General features: G+C 35.6%; 1 protein-coding gene across 8 annotated transcripts in view; it reads right to left on the reverse strand.

Moving 5' to 3' along the window:
• The window catches only part of ARHGEF12 (Rho guanine nucleotide exchange factor 12), a 166,400-nt gene that overhangs the window by 73,757 nt on the left and 67,330 nt on the right, over positions 1-25,313 (reverse strand). For 7 of the 8 annotated variants that reach the window (XM_019718206.3, XM_019718207.3, XM_019718209.3 and 4 more), the window contains 7 exons: positions 23,791-23,889; positions 23,068-23,117; positions 20,336-20,393; positions 17,642-17,820; positions 15,775-15,852; positions 15,480-15,599; positions 11,115-11,255 (listed from right to left, as the gene is read on the reverse strand). In XM_019718206.3, the coding sequence (XP_019573765.2) occupies positions 11,115-11,255; positions 15,480-15,599; positions 15,775-15,852; positions 17,642-17,820; positions 20,336-20,393; positions 23,068-23,117; positions 23,791-23,889 (725 nt within the window). The remainder of the gene's footprint in view (positions 1-11,114; positions 11,256-15,479; positions 15,600-15,774; positions 15,853-17,641; positions 17,821-20,335; positions 20,394-23,067; positions 23,118-23,790; positions 23,890-25,313) is intronic. The other variant, XM_074335326.1, reaches the window with a different exon arrangement.

The raw sequence follows: 25,313 nt of genomic DNA on the forward strand, positions 1-25,313 counted from the left end.
AGGGACATAAATACATCATTGACAGCTATGGATAGATCATCAAATCAGAAAATAAAGAAACAGCAGCCCTGAATGACACATTAGATGAAATGGACATAACTGATATTTATAGTGCACTCTATCCTAAAACATCAGGCTATACATTTTTTTCTGGTGTACATGGAACATTCTCAATAATAGATCATATACTGGGACATATAACTAGCCTCAGCAAATTTAAGAAGATTGAAATAATACCAAGTATATTCTCTGATCACAAGGCTTTGAAACTGGATATCAACTAAAAATAGAAGCAGGAAAAACCTCAAATCTGTGGAGATTAAACAACATACTTTTAAAGAATGACCAGATCAAAGAAAAAATAAGAGGAGAGATCAAAAGATACATAGAAGCAAATAAGATTGAAAATACAGCCGACCAAAATTTTTGTGATGCAGTGAAAGCAGTTTTAAGAGGGACATTTATATCATTACAGGCCTATCTCAAGAAATAAGAAAAATCCCAAATAAATCACCTCATGTCACACCTTAGAGAACTAGAAAAAGAACAAATGAAACCCAAGGTTAGTAGAGGAAAGGAAATAATAAAAATCAGAGCAGAACTAAATGAAATAGAGAACAAAAAGACAGTAGAAAAAATTAATGTGACAAAGAGCTTGTTCTTTGAAAAGATGAACAAAATTGACAAACCCTTGGCTAGACTCACTAAGATAAAAAGAGAAAACACACTATTAAACAAAATCAGAAATGAAAAAAGGGAAGTTATCGCGGATGCCACAGAAATACAAACGATCATCCAAGAATACTATGAAGGACTGAGTATATGCAACCAATTCCAATAACCTAGAAGAAATGGACAAGTTCTTAGCAACTTAGAAACTTCCTAGACTGAATCTGAAGGATTGGAAAATCTAAACAGACTGATCACCAATAAGGAAATTGAATCAGTCATCCAAAACCTTCTCAAAAGACAAAGTCCAGGACCAGATGGCTTCACTAGTGAATTCTACCAAACCTTCAAAGAGAACCTAATACCTGTTCTACCCAAACTACTCCAAAAAATTGAAGAAGACACAATACTCCCTAACTAATTTTATGAGGCCAACATTACCCTGATACCAAAACCTGGTAAGGATAACACAAAAAAAGAAAACTACAGACCAATATCTCTGATGAATACAGATACAAAATCCTAAACAAAATTCTTGCAAAACGAATTCAACAATACATTAAAAAGATTATTCATCACGACCAATCCCAGGGGCACAAGGATGGTTCAACATATGCAAATCCATCACTGTGACACATCACATAAACAAAATAAAGGACAAAAATCATATGATTATACCAATTGATGCAGGAAATGCATTTGACAAGATACAACATCCATTTATGATTAAAACACTGAATAAAACAGGTATAGAAGGAAAATACCGTAACATAATAAAGGCCATATATGACAAACTCTCAGCTAATATCATAATTCACGGTGAAAAACAGAAGCCCTTTGCTCTACGTTCAGGAACACGACCGAGCTGTCCCCTATCTCTTCTGTTTTTCAACATAGTGTTGAAAGTCCTTGCCAGAGCAACCAGGCAAGAGAAAGAAATCAAAGGCATCCAAATTGGGAATGAAGAAGTTAAATTATCACTCTTTGCAGATGACATGATGCTATATATAGAAAACCCTAAAGACTCCACCAAAAAGCTATTAGAAACAATCAACGAATACACTAAACTTGCCGGCTACTAAGTCAATGTCGAAAAGTCCTTTGCATTCCTATATACTAATAATGAAATCTCAATAAAATAAATTAAAAAAAAAAAATTCCTTTTGCAATTGCAGCAAAAAGAATAAAATACCTAGGAATAAACTTAACCAAGGGTGTGAAAGACCTATGTGCTGAAAACTCTAAGACATTTTTCAAAGAAACTGAAGAAGACACAAAGAAATGGAAAGACATTCCGTGCTCATGGATTGGGAGAATCAACATAGTTAAAATGGCAATATTACCCAAAGCAATATACAGATTCAATGCAATCCGCATCAAAATCCCAAGGGCATTTTTTTATAGAACCAGAAGAAAAAAATCACCAGATTTGTTTGGAACCACAAAAGACCCCAAACAGCCAAAGCAATCTTAAGAAAAAGAACAATAATGGAGGTATCACACTCCCTGACTTTAGCTTATACTACAGGGCTACAATAATCAAAACAGCATGGTATTGGCAGAAAAACAGACACATAGACCAATGGAAGAGAATTGAGAACCCAGAAATAAAACCACATGAATATGGACAGATAATTTTTGACAAAGAAGCAAAAAACATACAATGGGAAAAGACAGCCTCTTTAATAAATGGTGCTGGGAGAACTGGAAAGCCACGTGCAAAAGAATGAAACTGGACTGCTATCTGTCACCATGTACCAAAATTAATTCAAAATGGATCAAAGACTTAAGCATAAGACCTGAAACAATAAACTGCATAGAAGAAAACATATGTACTAAACTTATGGATCTTGGGTCAAAGAGCATTTTATGAATTTGACTCCAAAGGCAAGGGAAGTAAAAACTAAAATAAATGAATGGGACTACATCAAACATAAAAGCTTCTGCATAACAAAAGAAACCATCCACAAAATAAAGAGGCAACACACTGAATGGGAGAAGATTTTCGCAAACAGCGCCTCTGATTAGGGGCTAATATCCAACATATACAAGGAACTCATGCAACTCAACAACCAAAAAACAAACAACCCAATTAAAAAATGGGTAGAGGACCTGAAGAGACATTTCTCCAAAGAGGGCATACAAATGGCAAATAGACATATAAAAAAATGCTCAACATCACTAATCAACAGAGAAATGCAAATCAAAACCACAATGAGACACCACCTCACCCCAGTCAGAATGGCTATCATCAACAAGACAAATAGTAACAAGTGTTGGAGAGGCTGTGGAGGAAAAGGAACCCTCATACACTGTTGGTGGGAATGCAGATTGGTGCAGCCGCTATGCAAGGCAGTGCGGAGGTTCCTCAAAAAATTAAAAATAGAATTACCGTATGACCCAGCAACCCCTCTCCTGGGTATCTATCAAAATATCTGAAAACATTTATACATAAAGACAAGTGTGATCCCATGTTCATTGCAGCTTTGTTTACGGTGGCTAAGACATGGAAACCACCAAAATGTCCTTCGATAGATGAATGGATAAAGAAGTTGTGGTATATATACAAATGGAATACTCTTCGGCGGCTAGAATAGATGAAATAGGACCATTTGTGACAACATGGATGAATCTTGAGATTATAATGCTAAGTGAAACAAGTCAGACAGGAAAAGCAGAGAACCATATGATTTCACTGATATGTGGTATATAAACCAAAAACAACAAAAGAACAAGACAAACAAATGAGAAACAAAAACTCATAGACACAGACAATAGTTTAGTGGTTACCAGAGGGTAAGGGGGGTGGGGGGTGGGAGAAGAGGGTAAGGGGGATCAAATATATGGTGATGGAAGGAGAACTGACTCTGGGTAGTGAACACACAATGGGATTTACAGGTGATGTAATACAGAATTGTACACCTGAAATCTATGTAACTTTACTAACAATTGTCACCCCAGTATACTTTAATTAAAAAAAGAAAAAGAAATATCCCAAAGCAATGGGAGCCATTCTTCAGTGCAAGTGAAAATGAGGCACAGAGATTTTTGTATCAATGCCAAGATATATGCTATCTATACATATACCAAGATACCATGAGACAGACAAAACAGTAGTTTCAAAAATAAGCCCTGACTTGGAGAAATGGGTAACTCTGGGTCTTGGATAAGAGATAAAGAAGATAAAACTAAAATGATACTGGGGAGTCATGTCAAAAGAATAAAGAAGGCTTTTGAGGAGGTTCTACTGGCCAAAAAAAGGATAATATAAGCATCAAAAAGAATAATGATTGCAAAAGACTGAAATACAATAAGCAAGTGTGTTAAAATCTATGAATTCAAAATACCACACACATGTACTTGTGTACATATACGTCCCCACACTGGTGACCTTTTGAGTTTGTTAGGGTACCAACTCTTCTGAAAATGCACGTAAAGGAAAAGAATCAAACATTTATCCTACTATTCCTATATAAGCTATATTTCAGGGTAATCTGAAAACTAACAAAGGAAAATTATTCTTTATAAAATAATTTCATCTGATAAATACAGAAGAAATGACAAAACTATAATATCATTTTAAAACAACTAATTGAATAGTGGATGCAGGAATTTTGATCATCAACGGAAAATGAAAACAAAAGATAAGAGCATATTGGAGATCTTTATAATAAAGGAATCACGATGACTTCATATGAACACCTTAAACTTAAGGTCACACAAAAAAAACAAAAACAAAACCCAGACAGACATTCACCGCCTGATATGATGAAACAGAATATATACACAGTACCACCTGTAAATTGTTCTTGACAAACAACTCTCAAACTTTAATGTGATCTCACTATTAGTTTTCAGGAAATAAACACTGAAGTACATGTTAAACAACACCATGAAAATACAATTAAAATATAGATTCTTATAATGGACATATGAATATGACCCAGTTTCTTTAACAACAACAAAAAAAGGCAATAAAAAGAGAGGGAACTATTATAAATTAAAAGACTTATCAAACAAAGGCAGAAGACCTTGACTAAATCCTGATTCAAATAAACCAACTGCAAAAAAGATAAGACCATTAGGGTAATCAAACTGCATATTAAAATATTAATTCTAAAGATTTGATAATGGTAATATGGCTAAATTTTTAAGTCTTCTTTTCTCGTAAAGATGCATATTAATGAAATAACGTCTTGGATTTTACTTTAAAATAATCCAGTTATTTGGAGAGTGTGAGGAATGGAGGGTACAAACGAAACAAGTTTGATGAAGGTTGAGCCATTAGATACATGAAGGCGATCATTATGCTAGTCTCTCTACTTTTGAATAGGTTTAAATTTTTTCCAAAACGTTATTTTAAAATATCAGTTACAAAGTAAAAATCAGAGGCAGATGCTCTGAATTTTAGATGATGTATTTGTGATCAAGTATGCTCTTCTTTTGAGAACGAGGTACATGGGTATTCTTTAAAGCTGTCTTTGAGATAAACAAAAGGGAATTTTACAATGATAATGATACTGCAAACATCACAAGGAGATTATTTTATAAAAATGAGCAGAAAAATTGAAAAAAATTAAAAGCATTGATGCAAAAGATGAAAACACAGACTGGTTCCTACAATGTTAATAGAGCACAATTGAAACAAACATAAGAAATCCATCATCTAAAAGAAGCCTGTCTTAGCTTGAGATAAACACATGTAAGAATTCAGCTAGTTTGTTATATGTTCAGAAAACATCCTAGTCTGCACTGTACCATATTTCATCTGGATTACCAAAATATCCATTTATTTATTTGGTCTCATTCAGTTTCTTTATCTATAAAATGGAGATATTGCTTCTTGAAGATTATTATGAGAGTTAAAAAGAGTATCTGTAAAGTATTTGGTATAACTGCTGAAGCAAGCGGGTAAATGCTATTAAATGGCAACTATTTATTAGCCATTCAACCCACATTAAGTTCCTATTAAGTGTTAAGTTCCTATTAAAGTAAGCAGTCTTCTTTTCTTACAGTTCTCCCTGTCTTTTTACTCCATTTCATTTTCCACACTGATGTTTGTGATTATGCCTCTCTTTTGCATGCAAAATAAAACCCAACTCTTTATAATCACTCATTTTGTTGTTCATTCAAATATTTAATAAACACCTCAAAAGGTGGCCTGAATGACCAATTGCTTTCAATTTTGTTTTACCACATCCTGCAATAAAATAAAAATTTCACATTGTTGATCACCATATGTGTCTGTGTACACACACACATGCACATATAATACATACTCAGACACACATATGTATACAACAAAAGTTACAGGAAGCAACACTTACAGTTTCTTCAGTTAAAGCACTCTTATTTCCTATTCTATTCTTTTTTTTAAAAATGCTGGTCCCAACCCACTAAATTGATTTCATGAACCAGTTTTAAAAACACTAGTTTAGACTACTTTCCTCCTCATTTTTGAAAAGGGTGATCTATTTTTAAGTTACTATTCCTATCATGGCATACTACTTACCAAGTATTGCTGAGTAACACTGAACTTAGCTTTTAAGCATTCATAGGACGAGAGAGCTACATCATATTCAACTTAAAATATTTCATCTTTTAACAAATATCCATGTTCATCTGGCAATTTCTGGGTTAATCAAGAAAATGCTACTAAACATGGGCTATTAACTGATGTCTATCTAACAGGACTAAGTTTTTTCCTTTTTGCAATGGCAGAGTACCTGTGATTCAAGACTGAGTCACTCTGACCACAAATGGAATATTAACATGCTTGTTTTTTGTTTGTTTGTTTTAACGTTGCCTGCCTCTGTGTGGAAGCATTATAGTGTATCTTTCTTATTAAAATTTATTGGAGTGACAATGGTCAACAAAACACATAGGTTTCAAGTGTACAATTCTATAATACATCATCTATATATTATATTGTGTGTTCACCACCGAGTCAGTTCTCCTTCCATCACCATATATTTGATCCCGTTTACCCTCATCTACCACCTCCTCCCTCCCTTACCCTCTGGTAACCACTAAACTATTGTCTGTGTCTATGAGTTTTTGTTTCTTTATTTGCTTGTCTTGTTCCTTGTTCCTGTGCTGCTTTCAGTTTTATATCCCACATATCAGTGAAATCATATGGTTCTTGACTTTTTTGGTTTGAATTATTTCGCTTAACATAATAATCTCAAGATCCATCCATGTTGTCACAAATGGCACTATTTCGTTTTTTCTTATGGCAGAGCAGTATTCCGTTGTGTATAGTATGTGTACCACATGTTCTTTATCCAATTATCTACTGAAGGGCACTTTGGTTGTTTCCATGTCTTGACCACCATAAAAAAAGCTGCAGTGAACATTGGAGTACATGTATCTTTACGGATAAATGTTTTCAGATTTTTTGGGTAGATACCCAGGAGAGGGGTTGCTGGGTCATACGGTAATTCTATTCTGAATTTTTTAAGGAACCTCCATACTGTTTTCCATAGTGGCTGTATCATTTCACATTCCCACCAACAGTATATGAGGGTTCTTTTTCTCCACAGCCTCTCCAACACTTGTTATTATTTATCTTGTTGATGGCCATTCTAACAGGTGTGAGCTGATACCTCACTGTGGTTTTGATTTGCACTTCCCTAATAGCAAGTGAAGTTGAACATTTTTTCATATATCTGTTGGCCATTTGTATGTCTTGTTGGGAGAAGTATCTGTTCATGTCCTCTGCCCATTTTTTTCCCCAGAAATTAATAAAAGTTATTACAGTTAATGTTTAAGCATTTATGTAGCAGGTACAGAGCAAAGCACCATTCACATACTGTATCATTCACTTATCCTAACACCCCTAAGATAGATACCATTATTAGCCCTATTTTATGGATGAGGAAACTGAGCAGAGAGATTAACTTGCCCATATTACACAGCTATAAATCTAAAGCAAGAACACAAAGTTACACTATTCTCTAGATTTCATAAGTACCAACACTTTACTACAAGCTTTCAGGCCAGAACAGTCTTCAATCATAAAAGTCAGATTTTAACCTCCTGGAATTACATTAAGTTTTTTGATACAGTTAAAGACAATACAGGTAGTGAAAATGTCCCCAAGGTTCTGTGAGGGAAGAAGAAACAGATCTACTAAAAAAAACAGCAAAGAACTTAACAGCTCCCTGTATCAAGTCTCAGACTTGGAGATAGGCTCAGAATCAAGTCACTCTTTTGGGACTCCTCCTGAACTGGACAGACTTGTCCGCTCTTCATGCTCAGGCTAGTCCTGGACTGGGTACGTTGCAGAAGTGGCCTTGCATGATGCAGGCAAGGTAGGCACACCAGTTCATTCCCTGCTCTCCCAGCCTCCCCTGGCAACCCATTCCAGCAAAATTTCACTTCCTACACTCAGGTCAGGGAACAGCATTTCAAAAATACTAAAATGGTGTTTTGGGACAATTGTTTATTTGCTACACCCCCTTTCCAAAAAAACAAAGGGTCATATTATCCTAAGGGCTCACATGTAGACAGGTTAACACCTTAGGACTTAGCTACACTTTGGTCAACTACAAAAATAATCAGTGAAGTAAACGCCATACTCCTCTAGCCTCAATTCCTAATGCCCATTTATTTGCCTTGCCTCCACACTTTTTGAAAAAAGTATTTATCAGCTCTCAAATGCAGAGCTGTAATGTTTTAAGTGCTTCCTATTGGCTCTAAAACCAGCAAAAGTCACCAGGTTGCCTCACGAACCCAATCACTGTTGCCCTGGGCCAAATTACAATGCAGAAACCTTAATCTCTACTGCCTCTCTATCTTCCCTAAGGCCTTTGGAGTTATATTTCTAATCAAATATCTGAGCATGTCACTTCCTTCCTTACCATCACCAAGAGACACCCTGACTCTTGAGCTCAATGCACCACCAGGCCCATTCTGCTGAGGCTACCTCTGGCCACTCCCTACCTCATGCATGTCAACTCTGCACAGTTCCACAAACACATGACTTGCTCTTTCATGTCTCCTTGTTTTATCCGATTTGGTACATCCTCATTTTCCTCAATTATTACATTAATGTAAACTGCCCAAAGCTTACCTCCATGCCTTGTTCCCACACCCCAGGTACAATGAGTCTTTTAAGCTCTCTCACAGCACGGTGTGTGGTATACCCAATAGCACGTAGCTGAGTGGACTTTTGATTCTTGGTGTTTATGTGTTTCTTCCATGAGACAGGGAATGGTTTTTTCTTTCTGGAATCTTTAGTATGTAACAGGTACTTTTCTGTCCTTCAAGTCAGAATTACCTTAAGGAGGGGAAGTTTTTACAGTGGCTGCTGTGGTGCTAGAATACCCTCCCTAAGGTTCTGTTCTGGCATCTGTGAACTGGTTATCTGCAAGCCATGTTCCATTTGGTGAAATTGTAGTGACCACAGAATTGGTGCTTGCTATTCTTGTGGTCCCATTGTCAGAGTCTGAAGAATTGACAGTGGTTACATAGGTGGATCCCCGAGTTAGATTTGGGCTGAATGTTGGTATCATGAAAAAAGTTATGTAGAAGTAGTATTTAAAGTTCTAGTCTCTTCTTTTATTGTCCATGGTTTAATAGATCTTGTCACATCTACTGAAGGTGAAACTGTGATTGCATTGTTGGCATTGACATGTTATCAGAGCCAAGCAGAATAATGAACCAGGAATCCATACTGACCTTAGTTATTTGAACTGCATCATCCATCTCTATTGATTAGAATTCCATAAATACTTTTTTGTAGTTGTGTCACCGAGTCCGGTACTGGGCAGGACCGCTGGGGACAAGGACGGTGGCCTTGACCTCGGTTCTGCGGCAGCCTCTGGGTCGCCACACATCCTCAAGGCCGCTACCAGGCCAGAGGCAGCTGCAACCTCACCTCCAAGGCGAGGAGAAGCGGCTGAGGGACGAGTGGGAGGGTAATGGTGATGGTGGCAGTTGGCCCCAGTCCCAGCTGGCTCTGGTGCGCGCATGTCTCTGTCCTCCTCTGCCCATTTTTTAATTGGAATGTTTGTCTTTTTGTTGTTGAGTTATATGAGTTCCTTATATATTTTGGACATTAGCCCCTTATCTGAGGCTATATTTGCAAATATCTTCTCCAATTTGGTTCGTTGCCTCTTTGTTTTGTTGATGGTTTTTGCTCTGCAAAAGCTTTTAAGTTTGATATAGTCCCATTCACTTACTTTAGCTCTTACTTCCCTTGCCTTTGAGGTCAAATTCATTAAATCTTTTAACCGAAGGTCCGTAAGTTTAGTACCTATGTTTTCTATGCACTTTATTGTTTCAGGTCTTATGTTTAGGTCTTTGATCCATTTTGAGTCAATTGTGGTACATGATGACAGTCCAGTTTCATTCTATTTCATGTGGCTTTCCAATTTTTCCAGAACCATTTATTGAAAAGGCTTTCTTTTCTTCATTGTATGTATTTGGCTTCTTCGTCGAAAATTATCTGTCTATATTGATGTGGGTTTATTTCTGGGTTTTCAATTCTATTCCATTGGCTTGTGTGTCTGTTTTTCTGCCAATACCATAACATGCTCTTAAAGATATATCAACACTCGACCTCTCAGTCCAGTAAGAAAGCACTGGCATTATTAACTTCTACCTACAACAACATGCCTGCTGGGAAATCCATCTCCTCAAAAGAAACATTTGACAATGGGTGTCCATGGGAAAAAGTGAACGCTAAAATTAAAAACTCATATACGAGGTCTCACAATTAAGTTTGAGAACTTGTTGCAACAATGTTGCTAACCTGTTTTGATGTCAGAGGGATTATTCATTACGAATTTATACCAACTGGACAAACAATTAACCAAGCTTACTATTTGGAAGTGTTGAAAAGGCTGCATAAAAAGTGAGACAAAAATGACCTGAACTTCTGTCCAACAATTCATGGCTCTTACATCACGACAATGTGCCACCTCACACGGAACTGTCTGTGAGGGAGTTTTTAGCCAGTAAACAAATAACTGTATTGGAACACCCTCCCTACTCACCTGATCTGGCCCCCAATGACTTCTTTCTTTACCCGAAGATAAAGGAAATATTGAAAGGAAGACATTGTGATGACATTCAGGACATCAAGGGTAATACGACGACAGCTCTGATGGCCATTTCAGAAAAAGAATTCCAAAATTGCTTTGAAGGGTGGACTAGGCGCTGACATCAGTGCATAGTTTCCCAAGGGGAGTACTTAGAAGATGACTGTAGTGATATTCAGCAAAGAGGTATGTAGCACTTTTTCTAGGATGAGTTCACAAACTTAATTGTCCAACCTCGCACAACAGTATCCAGAATTTCTGCTTATCAAATTGCTACATTAAAGACGGCAATGATTTAAAAGTAAGTAATAAGAGAACACGTCTAAGTCACATAAATTAAAAGTAAATCTAGAGAGTGGCTATAAAGAACACAAGAAGATAAAGATGTAGAATACTTACATCTGCACTGTCACTACTGGGCCAAGAGGCATCTCCACTGCCATAGTCAGTTCTGAAGAGTTCATCACCAGGCTCTGCTTCGACCTCACTGGCTGTTAGTGTGTCACCTAAAGGCTTGGAAGATGTAACTACAGCTCCATCCTAAAACAGATTAAACACACAAACACTTTTAAAAAAACACGTTCATTATTGATATTATTGATTGTATAAAGAAATAGAGTTGAATCACAATCTAAATGGAAACTGCTAAAAGTTGGCCAGTTTGATGTGATCAAGAACGCTTAATAGAGAATATAGTCAGTGGTATTGCAACAGCTATATACGATGTCAGAAGGGTAGTAGACTTTGGAGGTTATCTCTTTGTGAGAGGTGTAAATGTCTAATTATAATGTTCTGTACACCTGAAACTAATATAAAAAAGAACGCTTAAAGCTCTAAAAGTTAAAAACATAAAACTACAAATTCTTTGGTTCTAAAATGGCAAGTACCTTAAAGACAGCTAACTTAGTAAAGAGAAAGAAAACTTCCAAAAAGAGCATAAAGATAAAATAATTTGTTAAATTATATCATTTATATTGCCTACCAATTAGTAAAGATTATTACACTATAACTTCTGGTTCACTACCTTCCAACACTTTAGAATTTCAATAAATTGCTAATACTGGGACACAATGCTATAGCATATATTGTAAGCTTTTGCATCAAGAACCACATTTCGACTATTCGAATAGAGTAAGCATGTTGTCCTTGCTCAATAATAACAATATAAAACTGTCAACATTACTGAGGCATGATACTCAAACCTTCATATAGTTAATGGGCTGAAAGTAATAAAAAAATAAATAACATATAACAGAAAGAACACTAAACTAGTAAGTCAGGAGACCTAACAACTGTGTGGCTTTGTGTCAGTGATTTAACCGATGCAAGTCATTAGAATCTAGTTTTCACAGCCACAGCACGATTTTTTTAACTTTAAAATGAGCCGATCAGGCTAGGTGAAAAAATCCTTTTAGTTCTAATGAATCCAACAAGAACAGCAAACAAACGGCTATTCCTCATTTTAAACAGCATAGGCAATTTATCCATTTTGCTTTAACATGAAGCAAAAGGAGCTTTTTATATCCCAAATTTTAATATTACAGAACAAAAATCTGGTTGACATACAAACTCTGAGTTCTGTTTTTTATCTAATGAGACAATTATCTCCATGCTTATATCTATGTAGCAAATTCTGTTGAAATCTATTTCAAAATTACAATAAAAATGTAGTCATTAAAAATGTGAATGTGCTTTAAATTCATTAGACTGGGTTTAAATTCCAGGTTGATCATCAAAATGGCGGCGTGAGGTGAGCCTCTGTAAATCTCCCCTGGAATTTACAACTAATCGAACAACTCTAACAACATAAAGGTCTCCCTGCACAGCAGACAGGCAAGACGAAGAGACCCACAACCGAAGTCACCTACAGGTGGGAGAATAGCACCAGCAGGGGAGGAGGGAAGGGAGGAGGGAAGGGAGCAGTGCAGAAACGAAGCTGCGCGGGCACAGGACGTAGACCTAGCTCAGTGCTCCGAGCTCGCTGCTTCCCGGAGCTACTGCAGCTGCGGGAGAGGGAAGAACTCGGACTGCTAGGGCTCCGCTTATAGCCCACAGGGCTGAGCTAGCAGCATATAACACGGCTGAACCCAACGCTCACGGCAGAGACCTCGGAGAAAAGACTGAGGGAAGAAGGCTGAAAACGGTGGTTTGGGCCCTCACTGCCGAGCAGAGAACGGAGCCTTAGGCACTGAGACTGGCCGCCCCCTCCCTCCCCTCCCAGAGCTCGCCCCGCCCCCACCTGCCCGGTGCTAGAAACTGAACAGTAGCAGTGTCAGATCAAAAGAACAGAATGTTTGCTGTTCTGAGAACTGTGGACCGCAGACACAGATTCGCAGCCCAACTAGTTCCGGCAAAGGGGAGGGAGCTGTGGAAGCAGGACCGGCTGTGGTGGTGGTCGCCGCCGCCATTTCTCTGGGCCACCTCTCACAACTCACCCCGCCCCTGTCCCCACCTATCTGGGCGGATCCCTGAAGGAGTAAACAGAACAGCTGAAACACATGGGCTCTGAATCTGGTGCAGGAAGAGTTTTGGAACTTCAAAAGCTCTCTGCATACCCAGGTGAACTCTTAACAGAGGAGAAGCCTGTCTCCCAGGGAATCCCCCCATTGTGTGAGAAACTGGAATAGTGCAGAGAAAACAGCGCTACAGTTTGAGAGAGAAAAAAAGGCTGTAGTAGGAGAGAAAATAAAACATTTTACCGAGAAGTACTGGAAAAAAAAGGAAGACCTCTTCCTATCAACCTGTTACAGAAGCCACTCCTGTAGATGTCTAGGAAGAGAATAAATCAGTAATTGCCATGAATAACCAAGGCAACAAGACAGCTCAGAAAGAAAGTGAAAAGTCTCCAGAAAAGGAACTTAAAGATATGGAAACATGTGACTTAAATGACACAGATTTCAAGATTGCAGTTCTTAAAAAACTCAAAGAGATGCAAGAAAACACAGAAAGGCAGTTAAATGAACTCAGAAACACAATCAAACAATATGAACATTTTACAAAAGAGATTGAAATTTTTAAAAAGAACCAAATAGAATTTCTGGAGATTAAGAACACAATAGAAGAAATTAAGAATGAAATACTCAGCTTAGGTAGTAGAGTTGACCAGATGGAGGAAAGAATCAGTGACATCGAAGATAGAAACCTGGAAATGACACGGATGGAAGAAGTAAGAGACTTCAGACTTAAAAGAAATGAAAGAACTCTACAAGAACTTTCTGACTCCATCAGAAAGAGCAATATAAGAATAATGGGCATAGCAGAAGGAGAAGAAAGAGAGAAGGGAACAGAGAATATATTCAAACAAATTGTCGATGAGAACTTCCCAAATTTGTGGACAGGACTGGACCCTCGAATCCAAGAAGCAAATAGAACACCTAGTTACCTGAATCCCAACAGGCCTTCTCCAAGGCACATTGTATTGAAGCTGTCTAAAATCAACGACAAAGAAAGAATCCTCAAGGCAGCCAGGGAAAACCTCAATGAGATATCACCTCACCCCAGTCAGAATGGCTATCATCAACAAGACAAATAGTAACAAGTGTTGGAGAGGCTGTGGAGAACTAGGAACCCTCATACACTGTTGGTGGGAATGCAGATTGGTGCAGCCGCTATGGAAGGCAGTGTGGAGGTTTCTCAAAAATTATGAATAGAATTACCACATGACCCAGCAATCCCTCTCCTGGGTATCTACCCAAAAAATCTGAAAACATTTATCCATAAAGGCATGTGTGCTCCAATGTTCATTGCAGCTTTGTTTACAGTGGCCAAGACATGGAAACAACCAAAATGTCCTTCGATAGATGAATGGATAAAGAAGTTGTGGTACATATACACCATGGAATACTATTCAGTGGTAAGAAAAGATGATATAGGAACATTTGTGACAACATGGATGGATCTTGAGAGTATGTTAAGTGAAATAGGTCAAGACAGAAAAAGCAGAGAAGCATATGATTTCACTGATATGTGGTATATAAACCAAAAACAACAAAAGAACAAGACAAACAAATGAGAAACAAAACCTCATAGACACAATAGTTTAGTGGTTACCAGAGGGTAAGGGGGGTGGGGGGTGGGAGATGAGGGCAAGGGGGATCAAATATATGGTGATGGACGGAGAACTGACTCTGGGTGGTGAACACACAACAGGATTTATAGATGATGTAATATAGAACTGTACACCTGAAGTCTATGTAATTTTACTAACAATTGTCACCCCAATAAATAAATAAATAAAATTCCAGTTTCATCATTTTTGAGCTACATGATCTCAGAGAAGTTATTTATCTCTCTGAATTTCTTTGAATATGTATGTATAATGGGGGAAAACAACAGTATCTAATATCAGGATTGTTATGCAGACTAAATAAAATGCTTGTCTGTGGACTTAGCACAATGTTTGTCAATTTGTAAAATCATACATACCAACTTAAAAACATAACTGCCATTCTGTTTTACATTGACAGAACAACCCTCAAAAATATAAATGTGTATTTCTAAATATATTTTTGTAATTTGTCACATCAAAGCATAAGCAGTGAATTCTTTAAAATTATTATGAAACATAGAAACATTACATCAGGAATAAGCAAATAATCAGAAGTCCACATTTCTTTTAGTTAATCAGTTCTGTAATGTCCTACACAGGATATCATGTTGGTCTATACTAGAAAAATAACTTCAAAAAAGATAACTGCAACGTTCTTTGACACATTCCCAGAATTCATGCAAAAAGTTGGCCAACACTTTTAATGGTGATGCTACCTGAGCAGAGCCTGTGGCTTTAGATAACTGTTCCTGGAGTTGAGGAATGTGTTTCTTGGTCTCTTGGATCTCTTTTAATAATCTTTGGGCAGGTGTTCGGTTATAATCTTCCTGCAATAACTGAAAAGTTATAAAAATATTTTGAGAATTACTTATGCCAAGAAAATATAGAAAAAGTCCATTCTTAATCAAATAGCTGATAGTACTGATTACAATACTGCTTGATTATGATTATACCAACTCAACTATGCACACTCACATTTTTAATGTAAGCAGCCCTTTTGTAAATTAGTACCTGTAGCCGTTCCTGTTCTTTCCGTAACATTTTTCTCAGAATTTCTACTTTCTGGTTATGAACCACATTGTTCTCCTCCTGAAAAAAGATAAAGAAAAAAGAAGCAATACAGGGAAACTGAAGCTGAAATAAACAGCGAAAATGAGACAAGGTTAGGCACCAATTCCAATTTTCAATACCTATTAAGATTTTCTTTATTTCCAGCAGTTACAAGGACAGACTTTTAGACATGACACTTAAAGATTACAGAGAAATTTCAGCCCTTTTCACTTTTACTAAATTAGATTGAACAAAACAGTAAATATTGATATTAGTTGGAGAAATGAAGTTGCCTTAAGTATAAGAATACTATTTTATACTTTCCCTTCTTTGGATCTTTATTATCAATCCCCATGAATTCCTAGTACTTCCTACCTGAAATAGAAGTAACATAGCTCCCTAACCTCATCTCCCACTGTCTCCATTTGTTTCACATCCCTTTATTTTCCCACTGTCTCCACTTGTTTCACAACCCTTTATTTTATCGAATTAATCTTCCTAAAATCCTGTTATAATCACAGCACTCTTTTGCTCAAAAAAAAAAAAAAAAAACGTAATGGATCTTACTGCCTATCTACTCTGTTTCCCCGAAAAGAAGACCTAGCCGAACAATCAGTTCTAATGCGTCTTTTGGAGCAAAAATTAATATAAGACCCGGTCTTATTTTACTATAAGACCAGGACTAATATAATAATATAATATTATATTAATATAATATAATACATAATATAATACTGGGTCTTATATTAATTTTTGCTCCAAAAGATGCATTAGAGCTGATTGTCCAGCTAGGTCTTATTTTTGGGGAAACAGGGTAGTTACATGTAAATTAGCCTGGGAGTTGTGATTTTTCAAAATATATAGTCTTACTTTTTTCAAGCTCAACTCTCACTACATAAATTCTTAACAGGCACCAGCCAAACAAGAGTCCTGGCTACTTCCCCAAAATATTTGGTGCTTTCTTGGCTCTTCACCTCTACTTCCTCTACCTGGGTTGCCTCCCGCTCCATTGCCACTACTTAAATGTACCTGTTTTTCAAGGCTCAATTCAAATAATAGCTTTCCATAAAGTCCTTCCTTATCACAACTGAATGTGCTTTCTCCTTCGAGTCCTTATAGAACTTAACAGTTTTTACCTTATGTCACATTCTGCCTTTGTATTACAATTACTTGTATACTCTTGATTAAATCTCAAACAACAAAGGTTTGTTAAGTATGCCAAGTACTAAGCACTTATTTCAGACACTAGGGTCTCAACAATAAACAAAACAAAAAAACCCTGTCCTCATAAAGTATATATTCTAAGATAAATAAGGACCTTGAACATAGGATATCTTATGAGTGGCAAACTGTTTTGTATAGGTAGGTGTTTATTTGTTCAATTAAATCTGCTATCCCAATATTCAGTAATCACTCCAAATTACAGTTGACCAATGTGGGGGTTAGGGGTGCTAACCCCCATGCACAGTCAAAAATCTGCATATAACTTTTGACTCCCCCAAAACTTAAAGTACGAATAGTCTACTGTTGACTGGAAGCCTTATTGATAACATACTGTATTTTTACAATAATGTAAGCTAGAGAAAAGAAAATGTTATTAAGGCAGAGAAAATACATTTACAGTACAGTATGTATTTATTTAAAAAAAAAAATCTGTGTATAATGGACGGACCTGTGCAGTTCAAATTCATGTTGTGCAAGGGTCAACTGTATTATATAATTTTTATATTAGGAAGTTCTTTTCTAGAATCTACTGCAAACCTCTTAATAATATAAAGCAAAGGCATTACGCAACTCAGCATTTACAAAGATGTTTTCCCACTCTTACCCCCATGAGCACAGGACTAGTAATTCTCTCCATATTCCCAGATGGTCCAGGTGAATGAAGGGATGTCATGATGGGAGACACGTGTCCAACGAGTGATGGCTCTACTTCAGAATCGGCAAGTGGAATCTGGGGCGACCCAGGTGGGCGTCCCTGAACAGTGAGAGCTACATAGGAACCAGCTTGGGGTGGAGAGATGGAAGAAAGGGGAGGGAAGGGAAAATAAAATTGTAAAAAAAATTTTTACAGCATTTCGCTACTTAGTCTTTGATAGGTCTAAAAGATCTAGTTATGTGAGAAAGTTTCATCATCTGCTAACCACTTCTCCACATAAAAATAATCCAATTTGTGACGCCTCTCAGAACCTAAAGAACAATGCCATTTTCAGATAACAAAGTACTACTCATAAGATTAAATATTACTTAAAAGCAAATAAAATTTATAACCTCCCCAATATTTTTTTAATTAGAGAAGACTGAGTTAATATCAACCATCTATTAATGGCTATGTTTAGTTTCTTAAATGCAAATTTTAAAAAATCAGAATTTAAGAATATAATAATTAGGCAGAGTTTAATTTTCTGGAATATAATGATGCATTTTTAAATTAACTTTACAAAATAAATATGACAGAAAATACCCTATAAAAACTGAGGGGGTGGTGGACACAGTAAATATAGTGAGTTTTAATTTTAAAAATTTGGAGAAGACAGAAAGTCACTGGGTATATTATTGGGGGGTGGGGGGAATATAGAAAGCAAAAATTAACCATAACCAGCAAGACTCAACAAAAGACATTCATTATTTATCTAGCATCAAGAAGAAATGAGACTTTCCAAATAAAGGACTTCTTTAGATAACTGACCTTGAAATGACAAAAATCTTTCTCTCAGACTTTTCAATAGAATTTTCACATGTATTTCACACTTTTCCCCCAATTTAACCCTACCATGGAACTCAATGTCAGTTATTTCACTATGTTTGAGGTTCTAAAACCTTTTTCTTTTTATACTTAATTACCGGTATCAACAATGCTATGTTTGGGGGAATTTTTATTATATACACTTTTTAAGAGTTTTCAATGTTATTTCTAAGAAAGTCATCTACATATCTTATTTACTTAAACACGTGCTTGCCTCCAATAGCTTCCTAGTTCTTCTCGTCTTCTCTTAAGTTGTTTTAAACTACTTTAATTTGATCACTTATATTATGTCTAGAATATCTGAGAGAGCTCTATTATTGATGGAAAAACTGACCTAAAATGGTGGCCCAAGCAAAGAGAGAAGTCCCCAGCCTAAGCCCCAGCCCACTTCCGCATAACCCCCTCCAAGCCACACCCTGAGCCAATCACCAGAAGACACCTATGCCTTGCCCAATTCCAGGAAGTCCCCAACTCATAAAAACCTGCTGAAAACCTTGCCAGGGGCTCAGTATTTTGGGAAGGATCCCTCTGAGCCCGCCGGCATAATAAAGCTGACCTTCCTATCTCTCTGAGTGCCACCTGGGTTCTTTCCGGTCCTGGTAGCCGTAACATTGTAAGTATAGAACACAGGTTTTAGGCATTTCAAATTTATATCTGTTTGGATACTCAGAGTGCTTTATGCTTACTTTAAGTTTTTAGCTAGGCTCTCGTTAATAGATAAGCAATCTATTGCTCTAGTCCTAAGATTTAATTTTTTAAGTAAAAATTATAATTATATTGGAATGAGTGAAATATATAACTTAAAAAGCTAAAAAAGTCTTGCTTTTCATACTCTGCAACACTTAGTTTATTTGGCATATACATATATTATCATAAACCCTCCTGTTTATGTAGTACATAAAATTTATAAATTACAATCTTATTAAATATTAAATGTATTCAAGTATGGGGATCTAATTTTGATCGTCACATTTCTTTTAAAATATACTAAAATTAAGAAGTATGATCAAAGTGACCATTTAAAACTGCAATGAAAAGGTAAAGGAATTCATGGATTGCTTTATTTAAATAATAAGAAGTCTAAAAAGGAATTCAGTTCATTGAATTTATTCTAAAGATGTCCATTCAATGACAAGAAATAGAATTAAATAACACTGTAGTGTTTCTGCTTGGTCACAAACAGCTATCTCTAAAGTCTACTTTACTGGGTATAGTCTGATGCAGAAGATGATAAATTCTTAACCCTGGAGCTTTCCAAGAGAAGGTCACACTACCCTAGATTATTTAATCATTTACTTATCTAAGGAAAAGTGATTATGCTAGATGATTTTTCAAGTTCCATTTCAGTTCATCCAGGCCATTGCGTCCAATTTCTCAATCTCCTCCCTCTCAGGTGACTCATACATTTCTTTCAAATATATGCTTTCAGTATTACCAAGAATGACAAGAATATTATAATCAGCCACATGTATGAAATTGACAGAAGATAGTTATTTAGTTAAGAACTTTCACCTTTAATGTAGGGATAAGTAGACTCTAGCCAAGGGGCTTAAACCTAGCCCAAAGACTGTTTTGGCAATTAAAGTTTAATTGAAACACTGCCACACCCATTCATTTACATAGTGTCTATGGCTGCTTTGGTGCTACAATAACAAAGTCAAGTAATAAACCATATGGCCCATTAAATATTTACTATCTGGTCTATTACAGAAAATGTTTGCTGATCTTCAATTTAAGGGTTTCAGAAAACAATTAAAACAAGTAACATTCACCTACATTTAATTAGCTTCACCACCTCCAAATGGTTTGAGTGAGTCACCAAAGTTCCATTCACCTACAAGAAAGTGAAAATAGTATATGTCAGATAAATTCTAATGAGACAATGGATAAACTGACTTCAGGAATTACTATACATAATATAACCAATTGTAATATTAAGCAGGTCTATGTATATATTAAAATATGTATATATTTGGTTCAATATTCACTTTTTCCACTGTTCTATGTGGTATACTGAGCAACATCATAGACTTGAACACAAAAAAAGGCCTCAATTTAAAAGGGCATTACAATGTATTCACCCATGATGACAGATGACAAAACATACCATGAAACAGATTTTACAAATCCTTCACAATGAAGGGCTCTCGCAAATAGAAAATATCTCTTTGCTTTTAATTACAAATTCATTGATTTGTCGAAATCATAATATATTTTTTAAAAGACGAAAAAATAAGCAATATTTCCAAAGTAATATTCAACTTACTTTTAGTTTCCCATCATGACCTAATCTTACCATTTGCAACAATGTAGATGGACCTAAAGAGCATTATGCTGAGTGAAATAAGTCAGTCTGAGAAAGACAGATACCAGATGATCTCACTTATATGTGCTATCTAAAGAACAGAATAAACGAAAAAACAAAAAAACAGAAGTAGACTCAGAGATACAGGGGAAAAAACAACAACTGATGGTTACTAGAAAGAGTGTAAAAGGCTGGGGACAGAGTAGAAGGTAAAGCGATTAGAAAGCACAAATTAGTACTCACAATATCGTCACGGGGATATGAGATACAGTTTGGGGAATACAATCAATAATGTTGTAAAGATTATATAGGGTGCCAGATGGCACTGGACTTATCAGAGAGATCACTTCATAGACTGTGTAGATGCCTGACCACTGAGCTACATACCTGAAGCTGAAGTTGAGTAACACTGAATGTGAACCAGAATATATATACATATATATGTAAGTATGTAAGTGTGTGTGTGTGTGTGTGTGTGTGTGTGTGTGTGTGTGTGTGTGTGTACGGTCATGGGATGTGGAGTATAGCATAGGGAATACAGTCAATGGTATTGTAACAGCTATAGATGATGTCAGAGGGGTAGTAGATTGGGGGAGGTTATCACTTTGTGAGGGGTGTAAATGTCTAACTATTACATTGCTTTGTACACCAGAAACTAATTAAAAAAAGTGATTTTCAGACTGGCTAAATGTTATCCAGAATCTCCACTAAACAAAAAAAATTAAGGTAAAAATATCAAACATGGATTTCACATTCTTTGTTCTCTGACACAAGTAATACAAATATTTACAAGTTCAAATATATCAGTGTATAAAATAGAAGTCAAAGTATACTCATCATGCCCACCAGAGTTGATCACTGTTAACCATGGTGTTTAATCTTAGAGACACTGTTCTAGCATATACATACCACATAAACAGACACATATGCACATACATTATAACTGCTTTTTCCTGCAAATTAATAGTTTTTATTGTATTATGGATATCTTTTATTATAGATACAGACCTAATCTATTCTTTTTCAAAGCTGCAGATAAAATACAATTTCTTTTTCTAGCTCTCAGTTTATGTATATTTAGGTTGTTTACAAGTTTTCAATATGATAAAGCTGAAATGAATTTCCCTGTACACATATCACTTCACACTAGTACACTTATTTTCTTAGATATGTTCCTAAAAGCAAAATTGCTGGTCAAAGGTTATATACTTAGAGTATATAACTTTTGATTCCTATTTATAAATTTCCATCTAAACAGATTTTACCTAATTTATGCTCACCAACAAGCTTATGAGTAGCCATTTCACCATACCCAAACTATACCTAATGTGTATTATCAACCTTTAAATTTCTGATGACCAAATATATTTTCACTTATCTTTATCAGTGAGGTTGGACATACCTGTATTAATATATTATTTATTTCAATTACTTTGGGGAATTACCTAATAAAATTCTTTGCCCATTTTTTCCATTTGACTATTTATTCTTTTCTTAGTAATTGAAAAGTGTTCTTTATAATTAAGGATATACTCTGTAATATATTTTAAATATATTTTTCCAGATTGTTCCTTGTGAATATGTTCATGGTGTCTTTTAGTGTATAGTAATTTGATTTTAAGTAATCAGATTAGTCAATTGTCTCAAAAGTAATTACTGACTAATCCATTCTTTCCTTACTGATCAGAATTCAAGCCTGTTTCTGGACTCTATTGTGCTCCACTGACAGGTGGACAAGAGTGACTTGCTTTAAAATTAATCCACACCATCTCACCTCAAACATACCCATATAAATAACACACTTTTTTTTTTTTTTTTTTTTTAGGTATTCTTATAACTTTGTAAAGTTCATGTGGAAGAAAAATCAGTTTGACAAGTAATGGTACACCTTCCAATTCTATTAGTATATTTTGATGAGAATTTCTTGCTAACAAATTAATATGGAGAGAAATGATACTCACAACAGTGAGTTACTCTCCTATCCAAGAACATATATGATTCCATTTATTCAAGCCTTTCATTATGCCTTTCAGTAAAGTATAATATTAATTGTAAAATAAATGGAATAAGCTTTTATCATCCACAAATCCATCATATGTAATGTGATGCTTTTTATAAAATTCCAAGTGAAAAAAATCAAAATATGCCTAATATACTCTGTTTTTTAATTCTACCATAAATTCTATGATAGTCTTTTCCTTACCTTGATGATTCTATCACCTGTCTGTACTCCAGCCCGCATGGCTGCTCCATCTGTAAGAGAAATTAATTACTTAAACTGTAATTAATTTGCTTTCACTGATAATCTTCTTGAAAGCGAGGCAGCATAACAAAGTGGTTAAGAACACGGGCTATAAAGTCAGACACTTTTATGTTCAAATGCTGCCCCTGTCACTCACTGGTTATGTGACCTTAGATTGATTTTATGTTTTTTTGTTTTGTTTTGTTTTTTTACTCCAAGCCTTAATATCACCTATAAAATGGGGATAAAAAACACCTACCTCAAATTACACCACCCAACATAAAGGAAGCATTCAATCATAGTAATAGCAGATGTTGTTTGGGGAAAATAATTGATATTTTTGAGCCTTTCTGATTAATCTGTCTCTACCAAAATATCTCTAGTGCCATAAAGAAATAATACTGCACAAACTTCTGTAAGTGATGATGCATAAAGTATCATGACCATAGAGTCCTATGATTTCTAAAACTACGTAAGAACTGTTTTCTTTCTATAAAGTACAAAGAAAATCAACTGGGGTAAATCCATGCCTAAAACTATGACATAAAAGACAAATCTAGCACATCAGGCCATAAAACCCACAGTGTATGTTATTATTTTATTCTGGTCTATAGACATTATTTAGGTTTTTCTATTCTTACTGTTTGTAAAACAGTGACAAGACTGTTTTAAAAAATGCCTTGCCTTCTTTGACAGACTGTACGAAGACAGGATTGTCTCCACTGACCGTCAGCCCAAATCCATTGTCATCCTTCTGGATGATCACACAACGCTGAACAAGACCTGCACAAGAACCACAGGGTAAGGAGACAAGGAAGAGAAAAAAACAGTAATTACATATTAGTAATGGACTGTATTCTTTCTGCAGAAACACAAGGTAGCACATGAAATCCATATACAAAATGACAGCACTAACCCCACGAACAAAACAAACACAAGAACACCAAAAAGTCACATATATTGGTTTCTCACTGGAGAGGTAGATTAGAATTGCTTCAAGATTAAAAATAGCTAAGATAAACTGGAAAAGATGAAGTATTAGAGAGGAGACGAAAGGAAAGCACATTTGCATTTATGCAATTTATTCATAATATGAAGTCCCCCTCACCCTCTGTTTTCGGTTCTAACTGGTGTTTAACACTCCCCCCTCCAATTAAAACACTTTGGGACATTAGGCTATAAGCCGCCCACAGTAAACTAGAGAAATCCAATTTCATTCTCAGGAAATTATATGCAGGAAACAGACTATATAAAGAAAGGAGATGTTTGCAGAGCACCTACATCTCTTCTCCAAAAAGGGAGTCAAAAAGGAAAGAGTTCAAAGGGAAAAAAGACCTTGGCTCACAGAAAAAATAAACAGAATGGAAAAAAGTAAAAAAGATAAAGAAAGAATCTGTGAGCTAAACCAATTCTTTTATCTCTTTCATATACTGACCTGATTCCTACAGGAGAAATTTGTTTTCCTTCTAGTTTAACAGTAAAGGAAAATTGTCAAGGTAAGGTGAGACAAAGAGGACCACAATCAAAGGAATAGGCATGTGCCTTAACACAACCCTGATCAGTATCCAGCTGTTTTATTATGGATCAGTTATGAAGATTCCGGACTCTGTGCTAACCAAAGATTTAATATATACTTTCAGCTTTGCAAAATCTAAGCATTTCACCAAAAATCAATATATAAATAATATGCAAAATAACATATATAATGTGTATAGTGATAATAAAAATAAAAATTATTCAAAATAAAAATTTTAATACACAGCCATGATGTTTTAAATAAGTCTAATGTACACATCAAACAATATGTTAAACATTGCAGATATGTGTATATATATATATATATATATATATATATATATATATATATATATTTCCTGCTGTTAATGAAATATCACAAGTCTGTGAGCCTACCACAGATAAAAGACTGGATTAACTGGATCCCATCATGGAAAATATGAATCTTAAATTTTAACTCATAACCCTACACAAAAACAAACTTAAAGCAGATCAGGGACCTAAACATAAAGCTAAAACTATTCATAAGAAAACACAGGAGAAAATCTTCAAGACCTTAGGGTAGGCAGAGATCATTTAGGATGCAAAATGCACCAACTATAAAAAAGAAACTGGTAATTGGACTCAAAATTTAAAACATCTGCTCTTCAAAAAGAAACTAAGAAAATGAAAAGGCAAGCCACAGACAGGGA

Source organism: Rhinolophus sinicus, chromosome 14 (assembly GCF_057876585.1).
Source record: "Rhinolophus sinicus isolate RSI-liver-muscle chromosome 14, RSI-T2T, whole genome shotgun sequence".
Taxonomy (NCBI): Eukaryota; Metazoa; Chordata; class Mammalia; order Chiroptera; family Rhinolophidae; genus Rhinolophus; species Rhinolophus sinicus.